The 17,500-nt window shown below is 37.1% G+C and overlaps 1 protein-coding gene across 1 annotated transcript in view; it reads right to left on the bottom strand.

Moving 5' to 3' along the window:
* The window catches only part of LOC115218578 (glycine receptor subunit alphaZ1), a 208,054-nt gene that overhangs the window by 39,716 nt on the left and 150,838 nt on the right, over positions 1-17,500 (bottom strand). Inside the window, exons 6-7 of the mRNA XM_036508505.1 lie at positions 10,730-10,953; positions 729-811 (exon numbers count right to left, since the gene is read on the bottom strand). Of these exons, the coding sequence (XP_036364398.1) occupies positions 729-811; positions 10,730-10,953 (307 nt within the window). The remainder of the gene's footprint in view (positions 1-728; positions 812-10,729; positions 10,954-17,500) is intronic.

Genomic DNA, 17,500 nt, shown 5'->3' with positions numbered 1-17,500 from the left:
ATCTTGCATCCTTTGAGTTTAGTCATCCCAGCCCCTTTGCTTCCCGTCAATCAAATCTCGGCCCTCTTCACACTTGTCTCCTCACCAATTAATCATTTTTCATTTTCTTGTCATTTTTCTCATTCCAATCTTAACAGATTTTTATGGTTGTTACATTCATATATGTGTGTGTGTGTGTGTGTGTGTGAGTGCGTGGCAGTGTGAGTGCGCGTAATCGAGTGATAAGTGCAGATGTGTGTGTCTGTGTGTCGATGCGTTACGTACGGACAGATGTGGTTGGCTGTTTACATATCTGTGTGTATGTGTGTGTATACATATATATGTTTATATGCATACATGTACTTTTGGATGTATATAAGTATATATATATATATATATATATATATATATACACGCACACACACACACAGAGACACGTGTATGTTTGTATATATATATATATATATATATGTATATATATATATATATATATATGTATATATATATATATATATACATGCATATAAAGAGAGATAGGGAAAGAAGAAAAAAGGCAACATATTGAAAAGTATGATATTACAAGCAATTAGAGAGAATTAGGCAAAGTTCCAGTTATGTTAGCGGTAGCGAAGGAGGGGGTGTTCGGGGGGTAGGGGAGGGTGGTGAAGAAGAGAAGGAACAAAATAAACAAGCAAAAATAAAAATTGAAAAAAAGACTAAGAAAAACAAAAGAAATATCGAGAACTTACAGCTTTTTATAAATATCGAGCAAGTTTGTATATCAAGGGGGAACTTTTCCAGTTTCATCGGACATGTGGCTGTCATAGTTAATCTGGAAAGGAAGGGAGAAGAAAAATTACTCTTTCTACATGTCACATGTGGAGTTAGCATGGGTTTTACTAGATTAAATCGACAAACTTAAAGCGCAGCAGCTTAGGGATGTTGTTGTTGATGATGCTGGTGCAGTTGGTGTTGTTTTTGTTGTTGGTGGTGATGAAGAGAAGGGGGTGGATAGTAAAAATCACGATGGGGAGGATGGTGAAAATGACGGGTGATGGTGGTTGTAATGGTGATTGTTCTGGGTGTAAAGGATAATGGTGATGATGAAGATGATGATGGTGGTGGTGGTGGTGGTGGTGGTGATGAATGATGATGATGAAGATGATGACAATAGTAATGAAGATGCTAATGATGATGATGACGATGATGATGATGACAATGACGATGACAATGGTGAGGATCATAATGATGATGATAATGATGATGACGGAGATGATAATGATGATGATGATGATGATGATGACGACGACGACAATGATGATGATGATGATGCTGATGATGAAGACAGTAACGATGATGACAATGGTGAAGATCATGATGATGATAATGATGATGATAATGATGATGAATATAATGATGAATTTGTTGACGATGACGACGATGATGATGATGCCATGAAATCAGAAAAACAGTAAAACAGTAAGAAAAGATAGATGCAGATTCAAGGCATGGAAATTTAAACAAATATTTAACGACCCGCACAGCTCCAAGGTTACCAAGTAAGTGACGCGGGTGTAACGCGGGTGTAACGCGGGTGTAACGTGGGTGTAACGGGGCTCCCGAATCCAAGAGAGGACTGCGCCTTTCTAGTTATGATTAAATTCCCATACGAACTCCCAAACGAATTCGTATATAAAGCATCGCAGCTTTCAGTGTGGCTCTAAATTCTACGCAGATAAATCTGTAGAGATCTACTTTACAAAATGAAAACAACGCACTGCTAACACAGAGTGGATCAGTTTTGACTTATAAATATTTAAACATACTTCGTAGAGTATTATGTCTGCAAAACTAAATACGATGTCCCCTCCCAGCAACTAACAAATTGACTGAGAGTAATACACGACATGCAGTAACTTTACGTACTGAAAATAGCAGTTAAATCTCATAGTAATTGGATCTCATCGTTTTATATAAAGGAAGGTCACATTAGAAAAATGGGATTATGGTGAGAGGAACGTTTTTGAAAATAGGTCTGATCGGTCAGTGTTGGCCTTGGTCTAAACAACAATAGCTGTGACCACAACAACAACTACTGCTCCTGCTACTACTACTACTACTACGAATAATAATAATAAAATAATAATAATAAAATAATAATAATAAAATAATAATAATAATAATAATAATAAAAATAATAATAATAATAAAATAATAATAATAATAAAATAATAATAAAATAATAATAATAATAATAATAATAATAATAAAAATAATAATAATAATAATATAATAATAATAAAATAATAATAAAAATAATAATAATAATAATAATAATATAAAATAATAATAATAATAATAATAATAATAATAATAAAATAATAATAATAATAATAATAATAATAATAATAAAAATAAAATAATAATAATAATAACAATAATAATAATACGAAACCTACAACGATTAACTCTTTTCACGCATAAATATTATGTTTAAAGATATTTTTAAAATGTATTCAGCAAGTGTGGGCAAGGTGCTGCGATTATTTGGCTACAGACTGTGATCTGAAATGTTGGTTTAAGTACAGAGTCAATAACTGTAAGGGGAAGTTTCAAGCCTGAGCAAATTCATCTATATCACTTGATTTCTCTGCTACTGTATTGCTGGTCGCTCTACTATTATGCTGATGTTTTTTCTATCGATTTTTAGAAGGTATTTAAAGGTGAATGAAACCAAAGACAAGTTGAACGAAACGCCCAAAGCCTATAGAAAACCGAATAAAACACATTGCGTTATTTAGCTGGTCATTATGCTCTCTTGGGCACCTCAACCGTCCTCACTGCACTAAGCATTTATAAATGTACAAAACTAATATAAGTGTATGCTTGGGTATGTGATTGCATATGTGTGTGTGTCTGTGTGTTGGTAATTATTGTATGTGTGTTTGTGTGATGAGCTTTTAACTGAACAGCCATTCAGTTCTCATTAGCCTAATTAACTTAATTGTTAACGGACTCCATAAAGCGATAGCGTTTCCAACCGTAAGCGATTGCAACAGTGAATAACGGCCGAGCATTTCTTTACGTTAAACTACAGGAGCGTAATAATGTCCACGGACACAAGTTCGAGATGGCTGCATTTTGTTATGGCTGTTAACTCCCTATAAAACTTACAATTGAATGATATTCTTCGTCCAGTTCTATATTTAAGAGATGAGGAATTACGTACATTATTTACATTATTTGCGGGGGCACATGGCCTAATGGTTAGAGCAGCGGACTCGCGGGTTCGAATCTCAGACCGGGCGATGTGTGTGTTTATGAGCGAAACACCCAAACTCCACGCGGCTCTGGCAGAAGGTAATGGCCAACTTCTGCTGACTCTTTCGCCACAACTTTCTCTCACTCTTTCCTCCTGCATCTACCAGCTCACCTGCGACGGACAGGCGTCCCGTCCAGGTGGGGAACCTATACGCCAAGGAAACTGGGAAACCGGGAATCCGGCCTTATGAGTCAGGCATGGCTCGAGAAGGAACAAACAATTTACACTATTTACATTTGATGGATTTTTTGTCCTCATCTTGTTTGTTGTTAAGATACGAAAGATATGCGGCCCATATGACATCAGGACAGTATTCAAGAATAATACAACACTTCGCAAATATCTCCGAGTAAAACCACCAATAGAAGAGAATATGACCAAAGACTGCATGTACTCTATCCCATGCAGTAGTGGTAGGTTATACAAAGGCGAAGCATGCTGCCCCTTCAAAATAAGGGTAGACGAACATTGCACAGCTGTGACACGGGGAGATATTGATAAATCGGGTATAGCTGATCATGTATGGAAAAATGGAGACCCCTTCCCCCAGTGAGACCTTCTAAGCAGACCGAGTAGAGATATGAATAGCATATGGGAAACAGTATTAAGGGAGGATAGGAAAATATTAGATTTTTAAGCCCTAAAATTCACTCCAAAATTGTCCACGGGCATATGGCGTAGATTCCGAGTTCGATTCCAAGCAGTGACCTGAATAATAATAATAACAACATAGTAAAATACCTTAGGACTGAGAACCCAGGTACGAAATTTCCCCATGACACCTGATGAAGGCTCGAGGGTATATCAGCCCAAACGTTGTGTCAAATATCCGTCAAATGTAAATAATGATATTTGTTGCAGCATTAAGTGGGAGAAAATGGGAGAGGTCATAGAGCCGTTTAAAAATAGCAACCAAATCTCCCGATAATTATATTGTCATAAACGCAACACGAGTAAACGAGTCACGTTAGACCTTTTCCTTCTGTCTACAGCTTTGATTGTCGGATTAGAATTGGTTACAAGTTTTGACAATATCAGCAATATCAACCCCAGCACACAACTGGTACTTATTTTACCAACCACTATAGGGTGTAAGGTAAAGTCGACCTTTACTAATATTGGTTTCAAATTTTGGCACAAGGCCAGTAATTTCTGGGGAGGGGTAAGTCGTTTCCATTGATCCAAGTGTTCAACTTTAACCCTTTTCCCTCCTGAAAAGATTAAAGGCAATGTCAACCTCGGCAGAATTTGAACTCGGGACATAAAGACGGACGAAATGCAGCTAAATATTTTATCCGGCGTTCTAACAATTCTGTCACCTCGCCGGCTTAACCAGTGGAATTAATATTTATTTCTTTACTGCCTTGAAGGGGCTAAAGATAGATGGGACAAACAAGGACAGACAAAGGGATTAAATCGATTACATCGATCCCAGTGCGTAACTGGTACTTAATTTATCGACCCCGAAAGAATGAAAGGCAAAGTTGACCTCGGCGGAATTTGAACTCAGAACATAAAGACAGACGAAATACCTATTTCTTTACTACCCACAAGGGGCTAAACACAGAGATGACAAACAAGGACAGACAAACGGATTAAGTCGATTATATCGACCCCAGTGCGTAACTGGTACTTATTTAATCGACCCCAAAAGGATGAAAGGCAAAGTCGACCTCGGGGGAATTTGAACTCAGAACGTAGCGGCAGACGAAATAATGCTAAGCATTTCGCCCGGCGTGCTAACGATTCTGCCATCTCGCCGCCTTAACCGGTGGGATTAATATTATCATCGCAAAATATCAATCAAATTCAGCCGAGATTACCAGTTTAGTCCGTATCTTGTATTTTCCATTAAATATATTAAGATGTCTTCTGTTTTTTATTTTTTTTATTTTCTATAATTCCAAGTTGACAAATAAGTGATGAGGTTATAGAAATGAATCGCCTACGAAAGGGAATACGAAATAAAGCGTCCTAAAGGTGGAAATGTGTTGACTAAAATACTGATGTGATTTATGCATATGACTGAGGGAGGACAGACGGGATTATGACTTTGTACTGGTTATTAAGATATCTATAATTCGCATGTCTGTGTGTTGCGTTAAGACATCTGATTTCAGAACTATTATACATATAGATGTGTGTGTGTGTTTGTGATTATGTGTGTATGTGTGACGTGTGTGAGAGTGTCTGCACCATTTGACCAATCCCAGAGAAATAAGCTGCCCATCTGTTTATATACACAACCAATTGTCTACATTACACGCACACATTTATGTATATATATATATATGTATGTTTATATGTGCTTGTGTGTGTGTGTGTGTGTCCATCTGTGCGTACATATATATATATATATAATATATATATATATATTATATATATATATATATATATATATATATATATATATATATATTATATATATATATATATGTATGTATGTATGTATCTGCAGATAATATTGCCATCCAGTGAAGCGAACACGGAATTACCCATCGAGGGAATCTACAGCGTGAGTGACAACTGCTAGTCATAAATGTTAAGTATTAATCGATGTGGTTAGCCGTAACCGGGAAGATAAGTGAGAGCTATAATGCCTGGATAATATATCTATCTAAAGATAAACACACACTCACAAACACACACACACACACACACACACACACACCACACACACACACACACACACATATATATATATAATATATATATATATATGAATGCGAGAGAGAGAGAATGAAAGAGAGAGATTATATTTGAAACTTAGAACCAGTTTCCTAATTATTTAAAAGTATATATTTTTCTGAAATCAAATCATTTGTTGTGTCTAGAGATTAAAAACAAAAAAGTGTTTATAATCTTCCATCTCCAATATTTTATAATCAATAGTTGAAGTAGGATTTTTGTGAAGTGGTTTCTAACCATTCCTTTGAATAATGCCGGTCTTGTTTTTAATCACGCGGCTTCTAATTTGTATTATAAAGCCTGGATTACGGCAGCTAAGGACTTATTGCTTCCACAAGTTCTTGATATCAGATTTACTTGGAAGACTTTATATAAAGTTCCAGTTTAAGCGCCCTAAAAGAACATCCTTTCTGTGATCTTGTACCTGCAGAATAACTAATATTGGTTAATGAGCGACTGTTATCGTAACGGTGTTTGGCTAGACTGGCTTCAACAAGATTGTCTTTGATATCAAGATGCTTTGGTAATGTAATAATGTTCAGTGGTGTTTCGGTGAAGGAAGGCGGCGAGCTGGCAGAGACGTTAGCACGCCGGGCGAAATGCTTAGTGGTATTTCGTCTGCCGCTATGTTCTGAGTTCAAATTCCGCCGAGGTGTACTTTGCCTTTCATCCTTTCGGGGTCGATTAAATAAGTACCAGTTACACACTGGGGTCGATGTAATTGACTTAATCCGTTTGTCTGTCCTTGTTTGTCCTCTCTGTGTTTAGCCCCTTGTGGGCAGTAAAGAAATAGGTATTTCATCTGTCTTTGTGTTCTGAGTTCAAATTCCGCCGAGGTCGACTTTGCCTTTCATCCTTTCGGGGTCGATTAAATAAGTACCAGTTACGCACTGGGGTCAATATAATCGACTTTATCCGTTCGTCTGTCCTTGTTTGTCCCCTCTGTATGAAGCCCCTTGTGAGTGGTAAAAAAATAGGTATTTGGGTGAAGGCGCGTGGCTTATTGGTTAGGGTGTTCGGCTTACGATTGTAAGGACGTGAGTTCAATTACCGGCGTGTTCTTGTGCAAGATATTTTATTTCACGTTGCTCCAGGCCACTCAGCTGGCGAAAATGTGTTCTACCTTTATTTCAAAGAGCCAGCCTCGTCACATCCTGTATCACACTGAATCTCCTTGAGAACTAAGTTAATGGTACACGTGTCTGTGGAGTGCTCGGCCACTTGACCGCTAATTTCACGGTCAAATAGAACCCTCATCGTCACAACTGACGGACTGTTAGTGCAATGGTATCTTCAACAGAGACAAGGAGTGGACAAATACCTTGACTGCTTCATCCCACCATCACCGTTACGTCACTGTCTTCAGATAGTTTCAGCAGTTGAAACCTTCCTTGAATATTTCATTTCGTCTTCCTAGACATTTTCAGCCATGGTTACAAACTACAGAGACGACATTTCGATTCTCAGACCGGGCGTTGTGTGTGTTTATTGAGCGAAAACACCTAAAGCTCCGCGAAGCTCCGGCAGGGGGTGGTGGCGGCCCCCTGTTATACTCTTTCGCATTACCTTTCTTTCACCCTTTCTTCCTGTTTCTTGTCCCCGACTTCCTACGCAACCGCTGAGCCTGGATGCGCATTCATCCATCCGTCGATGCTCTCGGTGTTCGGGGTTGCCTTGCTTTCTCTTCTGCGGATCTTACGAATAGCAAAGGACCACGCTTCGGATCTCTCCCATCTTGTGAGCTCTGGTACGAAGACCGTTCGCTCAACAGCAACAGCAACAGCACAGGGACGACAAACCTATCACGTTTGATCACTGTTCCCAGGTAGCTTTAGGAAACTTCAAGTGCTGTAGATGACTGACGTCATTTTCTCTTTTCCAGTCGTTCGTATTAGAATTATTCGTGAAACAAGTCATTTTTGGCTTCCTGCCTCCAGACGTTAGATTTTGCAATCCTTCCTTATCTATGTAACGCGATATACAGGTTTGGCCAAGACTCACCCGATACTAAATCAAAATTCCATAAATAATATCTCTAATTCTGTATTGACTCGAATGAGAAAATGTGTCGCTCAAGATCTTCACCACCACCACCACCACCATCATCATCATCATCATCATCATCATCATCATCATCATCATCATCATCATCATCATCATCATCATCATCGTCATCATCATTATCATCATTGTCGTCGTCATCATCATCATCATCATCATCATCATCGTCATCATCATTATCATCATTGTCGTCGTCATCATCATCATCATCTTCGTTTAACGTCCGTTTTCCATGTTGGCATGGGTTGGACGGTTCCACTGAGGTCTGGGAAGCCAGGAGGCTGCACCAGGTTCCAGTCTGATCTGGTAATGTTTCTACAGCTGGATGCCCTTCCTAACGCCAACCACTCCGAGAGGGGGCTGGGATCGACCACGTTCCGATGGTGCTTTTTACGTGTCACCGGCACAGGAACCACAACTACAATTTCCATTTAATTGTGATTTGATTTGATTTTGATTTTGATTTTAATATCATTTTGAAAAATGTTCATGATGTTTCATGTTTAGATGCTTTTATTAAATTCATTCAGTTGTTAATCATAAATAAACCTTGGAATTAAGTTTTTGGGTTTACTGTCAGGTGACTTTTGGTCAACCCTGTATTTCTTCGGTTTAACTTATTGTTCGCTGTTGCTGCTTATTCACCGATAGACTTTAATCTCCGGATAATCTCTGACCCAGCGGACGTAATACACGGTCTGGTTGTAACACTGTACCCCTACCATCACAGGCAATCTGACTAGGATCCCTTTCGAAGGATACTAAAGAAAACATTTAATGTTTCTTTCCTTTTTAAACACAAACGTTCGTGTGAAGGCGCGTGGCTTAGTGGTTAGAGTATCCGGCGCATGATTGTAAGGTCGTGAGTTCGATTCCTAGCGACACGTTTTGTCTTTGACCAATACACTTTATTTCCCGTTGTTCCAGTCCACTCACCTGGCAAAAATGAGTAGAACCTGTATTCCAAAAACCCTACCATGTCACACACTCTGTCCCGCTGAATATCTCTGAGAGCTACGTTAAGTGTACATGTGTCTGTGGAGTACTCAGCCACTTGCACGTTAAATTCACGAGCAGGCTTTTCCATTAATCAGATGAACTGGAACCCTCGTCATCGTAACCGACAGAGTGCCAGTAGCAGAAAATATTCGGAAAATGATTTGATGGAGATTTAGTCCCTATTTCTTGTGAGCCATGTGACCACGTAGAAGCATTCTCGGTGGTTTATGAAGCCAGTTATTTTCCTCGGTTCTGTCCTTCTTTCGAGATTGTAATAGAAATGTATATTAACTAAGGGAATCTAGTGGTTTAACTGGAAGGGCAAAAACATCATTCATTTTTCTCGAAAGCTGACAGGTATTAATTCCATTTTGATAGCGTCATCCTGTTTAAAATCGATCGATTTAAAAGTGATAAATTACACGATCAGATTACTTAAAGAATGCATTAATATAATAAAACTTTAATGAAAACGATGTTTTTACACAATATTTTAATAAAAGTCAAAGATCGGTAAAGAAAATTAAGAGAAGGTAACAAAGGAGAGAAATAGAATAAAATATGATGAAGGAAAAAAGAAAAAAGAAACGATTATTCTCAAAATTTGAAATTATAATTAAATGACGAGAAACAATAAATATACGTGAGGAAAGAATAATTTTTAATGGCGCTGTATTGCAGTTTCTCTCGAAGAAAATAAATTGGTACAGAGGATGTCTGTCTTTTACCTTAGATATACACATACATATACATATGCACATATACATAGAAAGGTACACGCACTTATATACATACACACATTATATACATATATACATACTTGTATACAAGCATACGTATATATATATACATACATGCATACATACACACACATATATATATATAGACATATATATATATATATATATATATATATATATATATATATATATATATATATATATATATATATATAGATAGATAGATAGATAGATAGAATAGATAGATAGATAGATAGACAGACAGATATGTTTCTTTATTGGCCACACAGGGCTGAACACAGAGGGGACAAAATACAGAGTAGAGTTTTTCTTTCGGGAAGAAGAGAAGAAAAAAAGAAAACAAGTGGGGGCCGATCAATAGGGATCGTGTATCACAGAAATGTCCATGTAAAAAGGGAAAACAGATTAGGTATATTCGTGGAAGGAAAAGCCTACGGAAAAGACCACGGGAACCTTGGACAATAGTGTCAAGCAAAAAAACACATTACAGTATGTGAATCTCATTTTTCCTTTCTTTTTTTGTTTTATTCAAGCTAGCTCCGTCGTTCACACGTGTCACCCTTGCTACATTCACCCATCTTATTTTGAAACTAGACAGACAGATAGATAGACAGAGAGAGAGGGAGAGAGAGAGAGAGAGACAGATAGATAGATAGATAGATAGATAGATAGATAGATAGATAGATAGATAGATAGATAGATAGATAGATAGATAGATAGACTGATGGATAGATAGACAGATAGATAGATAGATAGATAGATAGATAGATAGATAGATAGATAGATAGATAGATAGATAGATAGATGGATAGATATTGATTAAATATTATAAATTCACCAGTGAAAAAAACATCTTTTAGGTATCTACGAGATATGTTTTTTTTTGTTTTTGCGATATTGTGTAATTGCTAATTCTTACCTTACTCTGTATCGAACAGTGCCATCAGAATGAAGATGCATCATACGGTTTGGTACAGTGATATTGTGGAAGTTTGCTTCCTTTTCATTGGCAAAATATAAATCCGGTACCCAGATTCTATCCATAAATTTTGTATCCAGTTCCAGATTTTCATCTGTACCCGTGGAAAATTTTAACCTGGGATCATTCCATTTTTGTGTGATGATAAAATTCATTGAGAAGTCCTAAAAGGAAGAAATAGTAAACAAATATTACTGGTCGGTTCTGGTTTCAAAACCTTGTTATTATTTAATACAGATTTTGGAGAGTTTAGATCAGTGGTTCCCAACCAGTTTTTACTTATTAAATAAATAAATGTTCCTTCTCAAGCCATGCCAGGCTCATAAGGGCCGGTTTCCCGGTTTCAGTGGCGTAGGAATTTCCCACCTTGACGGGACGCCGATCCGTCGCAGGATTACTCATTTTTACCAGCTGAGCAACGTAAAAGAAAGTGTTTTTTGCTCAAGAACACAACGCATCGACCGGTCCAGGAATCGAAACCACAATCTTACGATCATGAGTTCAACACCCTAACCACTATGCCACGCGCCTCCAGTTTTTACTTATGTGCCCCTTTTAATCCGTTTTACTCGGCTGGACCCTCATAGCCTATCGGCTATCACATATTTTTATAATTAAATATTAGAAAATGTATAAAAATATTGTTAAAATATTTTCTTGTGTACTGTAGAATTATTGCACAAAAAATTCAATAGCAAAATCTTATGTGGACCCCAAAGGCCATACAGACCCCGGTTGTGAATCACTGTTTCAAACAAACAGTTGAGGATTTGTCATATTGTAGTAGTGTTTTTCCTTGTTCAATTTTTGGTTTCCCTTTTTAGAAATTGTGAGAATTTTTCAAAAGTTTTAGATTATTTCTTTGTAACCGGATTTGTTAGAATAAATACGAGCCACATGATAGATCAAATCTTATCGTCTGTGCCATAAAACGTAAATCTTGTATTTAAATAAGAGATGAATTAGAGTCTGTTAATAGTTCAGCAATATCAATTTTGAGGCGGAGAAATAACCTAGCAAACATTTCTACCCATTAACTTTAATCTGTTGAAATTGAAGTTACATCTCTGCCTCCCGAAAGCAAGAGATTAATTGCTAACAGATTACTGGTCTGTTCTTGTCTCCATCGTTTCTGGAAAAGTTTAAAATAAAATTATATATAAAAAGGTGATCAGCAGGTATTGGAATCGGTAAAATGATGGGCAAAATACTTTGCCTTGTTTGTATTAAATTTTTCCAGCTCCTGGCTTCTATTCCCGTCGGTAAATAGTAATCAGACACAGAAACTCAGTTATTCGACGACCCTATTTCCCCAAATAATTATTGCTAGCAGACAACGAAAGAATGTCTACGCAGCCGCTCGGACTGATAGAAGTAGTAATATTTAAAGTCACACTGAAGGGTAAAAAAATACAAAAAAAAAAAGAAAGAAAACCATGAATGAGATATTGGATGATGTAAAAGAAAGATCGTTGTGAATGACGTCTAGGAAGTGAATTTCCTGCGCGCTGTCTCAATTTATACAAACAAATATAAACCATACACTTTAAGCTAGTATCAAACCCATTTTGATATTTGCCACCCATCTTTAATCTTTAATAACCTATTTAGAAACATAAGTAAAATACTCTCCGACTGTCCTCAGATATGCAAACCTTTAATAATAGCGTATTCTGGAACAAAATTTCACGCATACTTAACCCTGACCTATCTCCCACAAGTGTCGGACCCCGAGACGCCATCTGGTACACATTCATTTTTGTTGAACAGCATTAAACATTCTCCAGCCTGGCAACAAAATTTATCAATTCACTGTCGCCACATGAAATTCTTTAATAAGAACTACTTAAAAGTCAGCTGTCTATACTCCTAATATGAAAAATATTACTATTCGCATGGCAAATATCTGCTTGCGGCAATGTGCATGCGCAGAAACGTCAATGAATTTCCGCTCTAGATTCGTGTAATATTGAAGCCATTTCTACCAAAACGTAACATTAGAAAATACATAGGAATGGCAAAAGGTTGATTCAATGACGCTACTTCATTAATATTTCGTTATTCAGATACGCTGAACAGAACACGACTTGGTCAAACTGTAGATAGCGCTTAGCACCGGTTGAATGGTAGCCGCCAGATGACAAACAAATGCAAAATTTGCACCTGTGAAAATAGCCTCATTCTGGAAACAAACCTCAATTTTCCGCTGAATCTGAACACATTTATTTTCTTCAAAAATATCAGTAAATATCTACAAATTTTGACTAATTGTGGAGTCGACAAATCTAAGTCGAGCAATCAGGAACATACATTTTCAAAAATTCAATTCAACATTGATTTCTCCTTATTCTCATTCAACATTTATTTAATGCATCCATTTCCGCAGACCATCAATTTGTATCTGACTCTACAAACCCTATCCTGACTATTCCATCACAAACACTAAAGACAATATCACTTTTTTCAATGAACTGAAAACTTACTAAGCATTTTCGTGACTATTCAATTTGATTTATTGATTTATTTTCAATAACTATTTTACCATTATTGATTTTATTACGTGGATTCAGCTTTCTTGCTCTCTTCCCATCCTCACTGCTATTTGATCCAGCAATCCCCTCCACGGGAACTCGGTTCTCTTATACCTTTAGCAATACTTCTAACTGTATTTTAACATCTTTTCTTCTCAAAGTCCGAATCACGATAATGTCAGGGAAACAACCCCTGAACAAATGAAGCAACGAACGATAAGATTATGACGAGTCTGTTCTTGTCTCCATCGTTTCTAGCAAAGTTAAGAATAAAATTATATATCAAAAGGTGATTAGCAGGTACTGGAATCGGCAAAATACTTTGCCTTGTTTGTGTTCAATTCCTTCAGCTCCCGGCTTCTATTCCCATTGATAAAAAGTAATCAAACACAGAAATTCCTGATCGCTCGACTTCGATCTGTCGACTCCACAATTAGTGTAAATTTGTAAGAAAATAAATGTGTTCAGCTGCAGCGGGAAATTGAAGTTTCAATTCAGAATGACACTATGCTTATCATGTTCTAATGTGACGAGGATTCTGCCAACGAAGACAGTTCTTTGTTTGTATTCCGAGTATTTTTATGTAAATTCTTTTATATAACAGTACTTTCCCGGAGAGTAAAATGCCGTATTTCAGAGCCATATTGTATCATGTATTCAATGAACAAGAACTGAAGTTCCAAATTTTGGATCCTTATAACATTGACAATTTAGCAATGTACATCTCTACTCCAATGAATAAGTACAACGCGAAACATCTACAGGAGAAATTGGAAGAAATAGCTGAGCGCCATGCTGGAGGTCTTCCTTTCAAGATGCTATGGACGCTGAAGATACGAAAATGTCACCAGGAAGATTAAGGATGCAGCATCTTTCAGAACCGAACCAAATTCCAAGGTATAAGTATCAACATTATCTCCCCCCATGAACATTATTACCTTTCAGGAAAACTTAGTTCCTATATGAAAAATTCTAAATAATCAAATAATGAAATTATTTTCTGTGTAAGAATTATTAATCTGTGTGAAGTCAAACATATTATATAAACAGCGACTATCATAAATTAGAAAATCGATCACAGTTATAGATAGACAAGCATCGAAGCAAAAACGAAAATGGAACTCAGAAATTAAAATTAGACAATAAATCAATTTGTCTTCCCAGTCTCACGTATAAAAAATGCAAGGAGACTGTTGACATTAATCCCCAACGTAGATCAGTATATCCAAGTAAATTAGAAATATAAGACAAATCAGCAAAACATTTTCAGAAAAATTGAAATATAAAATTAGGAAGAAATAAGATGAGATAAGCACCGTAATAAGCTGGTTTTAAAATATTAATAACAAAAAATGTGTTTCTGGCTTCATCCAGTTTCACGATGTTGATCTTTATCCTTCGACAATACAGTTCTGTATTTAAGAGATGGGGAATTATGTACATTATTTACATTATTTACATTTGACGGATATTTGTCCTAATCTTGTTTCGAACCTGGGTTCTCATTCCTAAGGTATTTTCGATGCTGCTGCTGCTGTTGCTGTTGTTGTTGTTGTTGTTGTTGTTGTTGTTGTTATTCAGGTCACTGTCTGGAATCGAACTCGGAATCTTGGGGTTAGTAAGACTATGTTAGGAATGAGAACCCACGTTCGAAATTTCCCCAAGACACCTGATGAAGGCTGGACGGTACATCAGCCGAAACGTTGTGTAAACAACAAAAATATGAGAACAAATATCCGTCAAATGTAAATAATGTATATAATGTTTATCCTACAACTTTTCAAAAATATCCCTCTGTAGCCTTAGATCTCAGCAAACGCTACAACAAAACGGATAATCCTTGTTTTGAACTCATACACATTCATTGAGGACTCTAATCATTTACAAGAAGTTACTGGGATTGAACCTCAGCTACCCTTGGTTCAATTGATGATTGCACGGTGTTTTAAAGGCGACACAGCTATTGGTGATTTCCTTTTCCTATAAACCTGATGTACTTTGCAAGAAGTTTTCCTCGTCATATATATATAGATGCAGCACGGAGTTTTGTCAGTGAACAGGTCGCGGTCTCAAAGCGACGAAACTATTTTGACAAATTAAATTTAAATGTTGAAGTGAATTTAACGGTTTTTGTGTGTTTCTTAAATGGCTTATAAACACCTTCTACGCTGCAATTGTTTTCGTTCCAGCACACGATCTCAGATCAAGTCACTCGCTATGCAAGTGCATCTCCGTAATATATCTATCTATATATATATATATACAGTATTATAAAGAGTCAGGCTGGCTGTATCATTCTATAACGAGCTTACACGTGGTCCGATCAATAAGTACCAGGACTGTTGCTATAGTAACGAACTATAAAGCACGATGAGTGAAACCGATTCGCACAAAGTAACTTTGAACACTTTTGTGCGTGCGCACTAAGTTTTAACGTTCTATCTCACTTTCGCTGGTTACCGCAGTGCTTGGAAGGAAGGTGTGTAGTGTGTGATCGTCACATTGACCATGACAGAGAAAGTTGTCACGGCGATACCTGCTCAGAGGCCTACGCAAAGTTAAAACGTTAAAACTCAGTGCGCATGTACAGTAGTGTTCAAGGGCAATATGAGTCAAGCAACGCCACACTGCGTGCTATAGCTTCGTTACTATGGCCAGATCCTTATTGACCAGACTTCGTATTGGATGTATCTTCAAAAATCTTAGCACCTTCGTTGACTCAGGTCTAAACTGTATAACAACAACCAGCCTCAGTATAACACATTCCTGAGTTACGCTCAGATTGTACGTTCAAAACCATAATAGTAGATAAAACCTAAGAAGAAAACCACATAAGTATTAACCCTCGCTACCCAAACAGAATCTTTAAAATCCCGGATCCTACTAAAAGCAAGCGCTAAAACTGAGAATCTTTGATAATGTATTTACGTGTGTGTGAATGTACGTACTCCAACAGGCATTCTATTTACGCATACCGCTTAGCTGTATGTGGTACGTGCAGGTGTGCTCTTACATTCTGCCTATGACTGTTCACTATGTCTATGTCCCGTTTTGCACCCCTCATCTTTTGTGCGTCTGTTTACCATTCTATTTGTATTAATTAAACTTCTCACTACTTTCTTGTTATCCCTCATTACAAACTGCTAAATATTTCTGTCCATTCTTGTCGGGAATTTTTGTCTTTCTAATTCTGAACAATACTTACAGACAGCGGAATCTTAATTTTTCACATTCTTTACTGGTTCATAACTACTCTTTGCTTGCTAATTACATCTTACTGAACACAGTTCTCTGATAGCTCATCGCATATCCTCTCCTTGTATCACATGCACTATTTCTTTACGCATTTTCTTCATACATAACTTTTACTGATCATTTTGTTTCTTCTTATTCTGCTTTCACATTCTACCGCTTTGAACAGCTCTCAACATCTCATCTGTTTTAATGACCTGGATCTTGTTACGAACTTTGATGATCTCTCCTTCAAAATTTTCTTACCTTATTCTGCAGCTTTCCACATCTCACCGGTTTTAATGACGTGGATCTCGCTAGACACTTTGGCGATCTCTCCTTCGGGGTTTACTTACTTTATTCTGCTGCTCTCACACGACACTCACCATCTCCCACAGTGCGCACAACTCACCACCCACACTTCTCTCTCTCTCTCTCTCTCTCTCTCTCTCTCCCAATCTTCCATACAATTCACACCGTGTACTCCACACTTTACCTGTGATACTCACCTCATTCACACTAACTCCCAAATACACACACCATCCATGATGTCGTCATTAGTACCTCCATCACATCATCAATCATTTTTTTCTTAGTTTTTTTTTGCTCATTTGCAATTTTGCGGCAAAGACATTGCCGTCTTTTGTTTTTGTTTTTAAAGATACTTTCACAGACCACGAACAGAAAACGAATTCAATAAACTCCGCTACGAATTCTTTTATTGTTTCAATTCTGCAGCCATAAAAGAACACCATCACCAGAATTTACGAACTCCAGATTTTTACCGCAAACACACAGAAGCACAAATACACACACACACTCACATGCACATTTACACATGCACACACGCACACACACACATATCTGTGTGTGGTGGTGGTGTGGTGGAGTGAATAAAAAAAATTATGCACATCATATATAGATATACCTAATGAAGACGAAGTGTACA

The sequence above is a fragment of the Octopus sinensis genome, linkage group LG13 (assembly GCF_006345805.1).
Source record: "Octopus sinensis linkage group LG13, ASM634580v1, whole genome shotgun sequence".
Classification (NCBI taxonomy): domain Eukaryota; kingdom Metazoa; phylum Mollusca; class Cephalopoda; order Octopoda; family Octopodidae; genus Octopus; species Octopus sinensis.
Note: the sequence above shows the minus strand (reverse complement) of the source record. Positions and strands in the feature narration are given on the sequence as shown.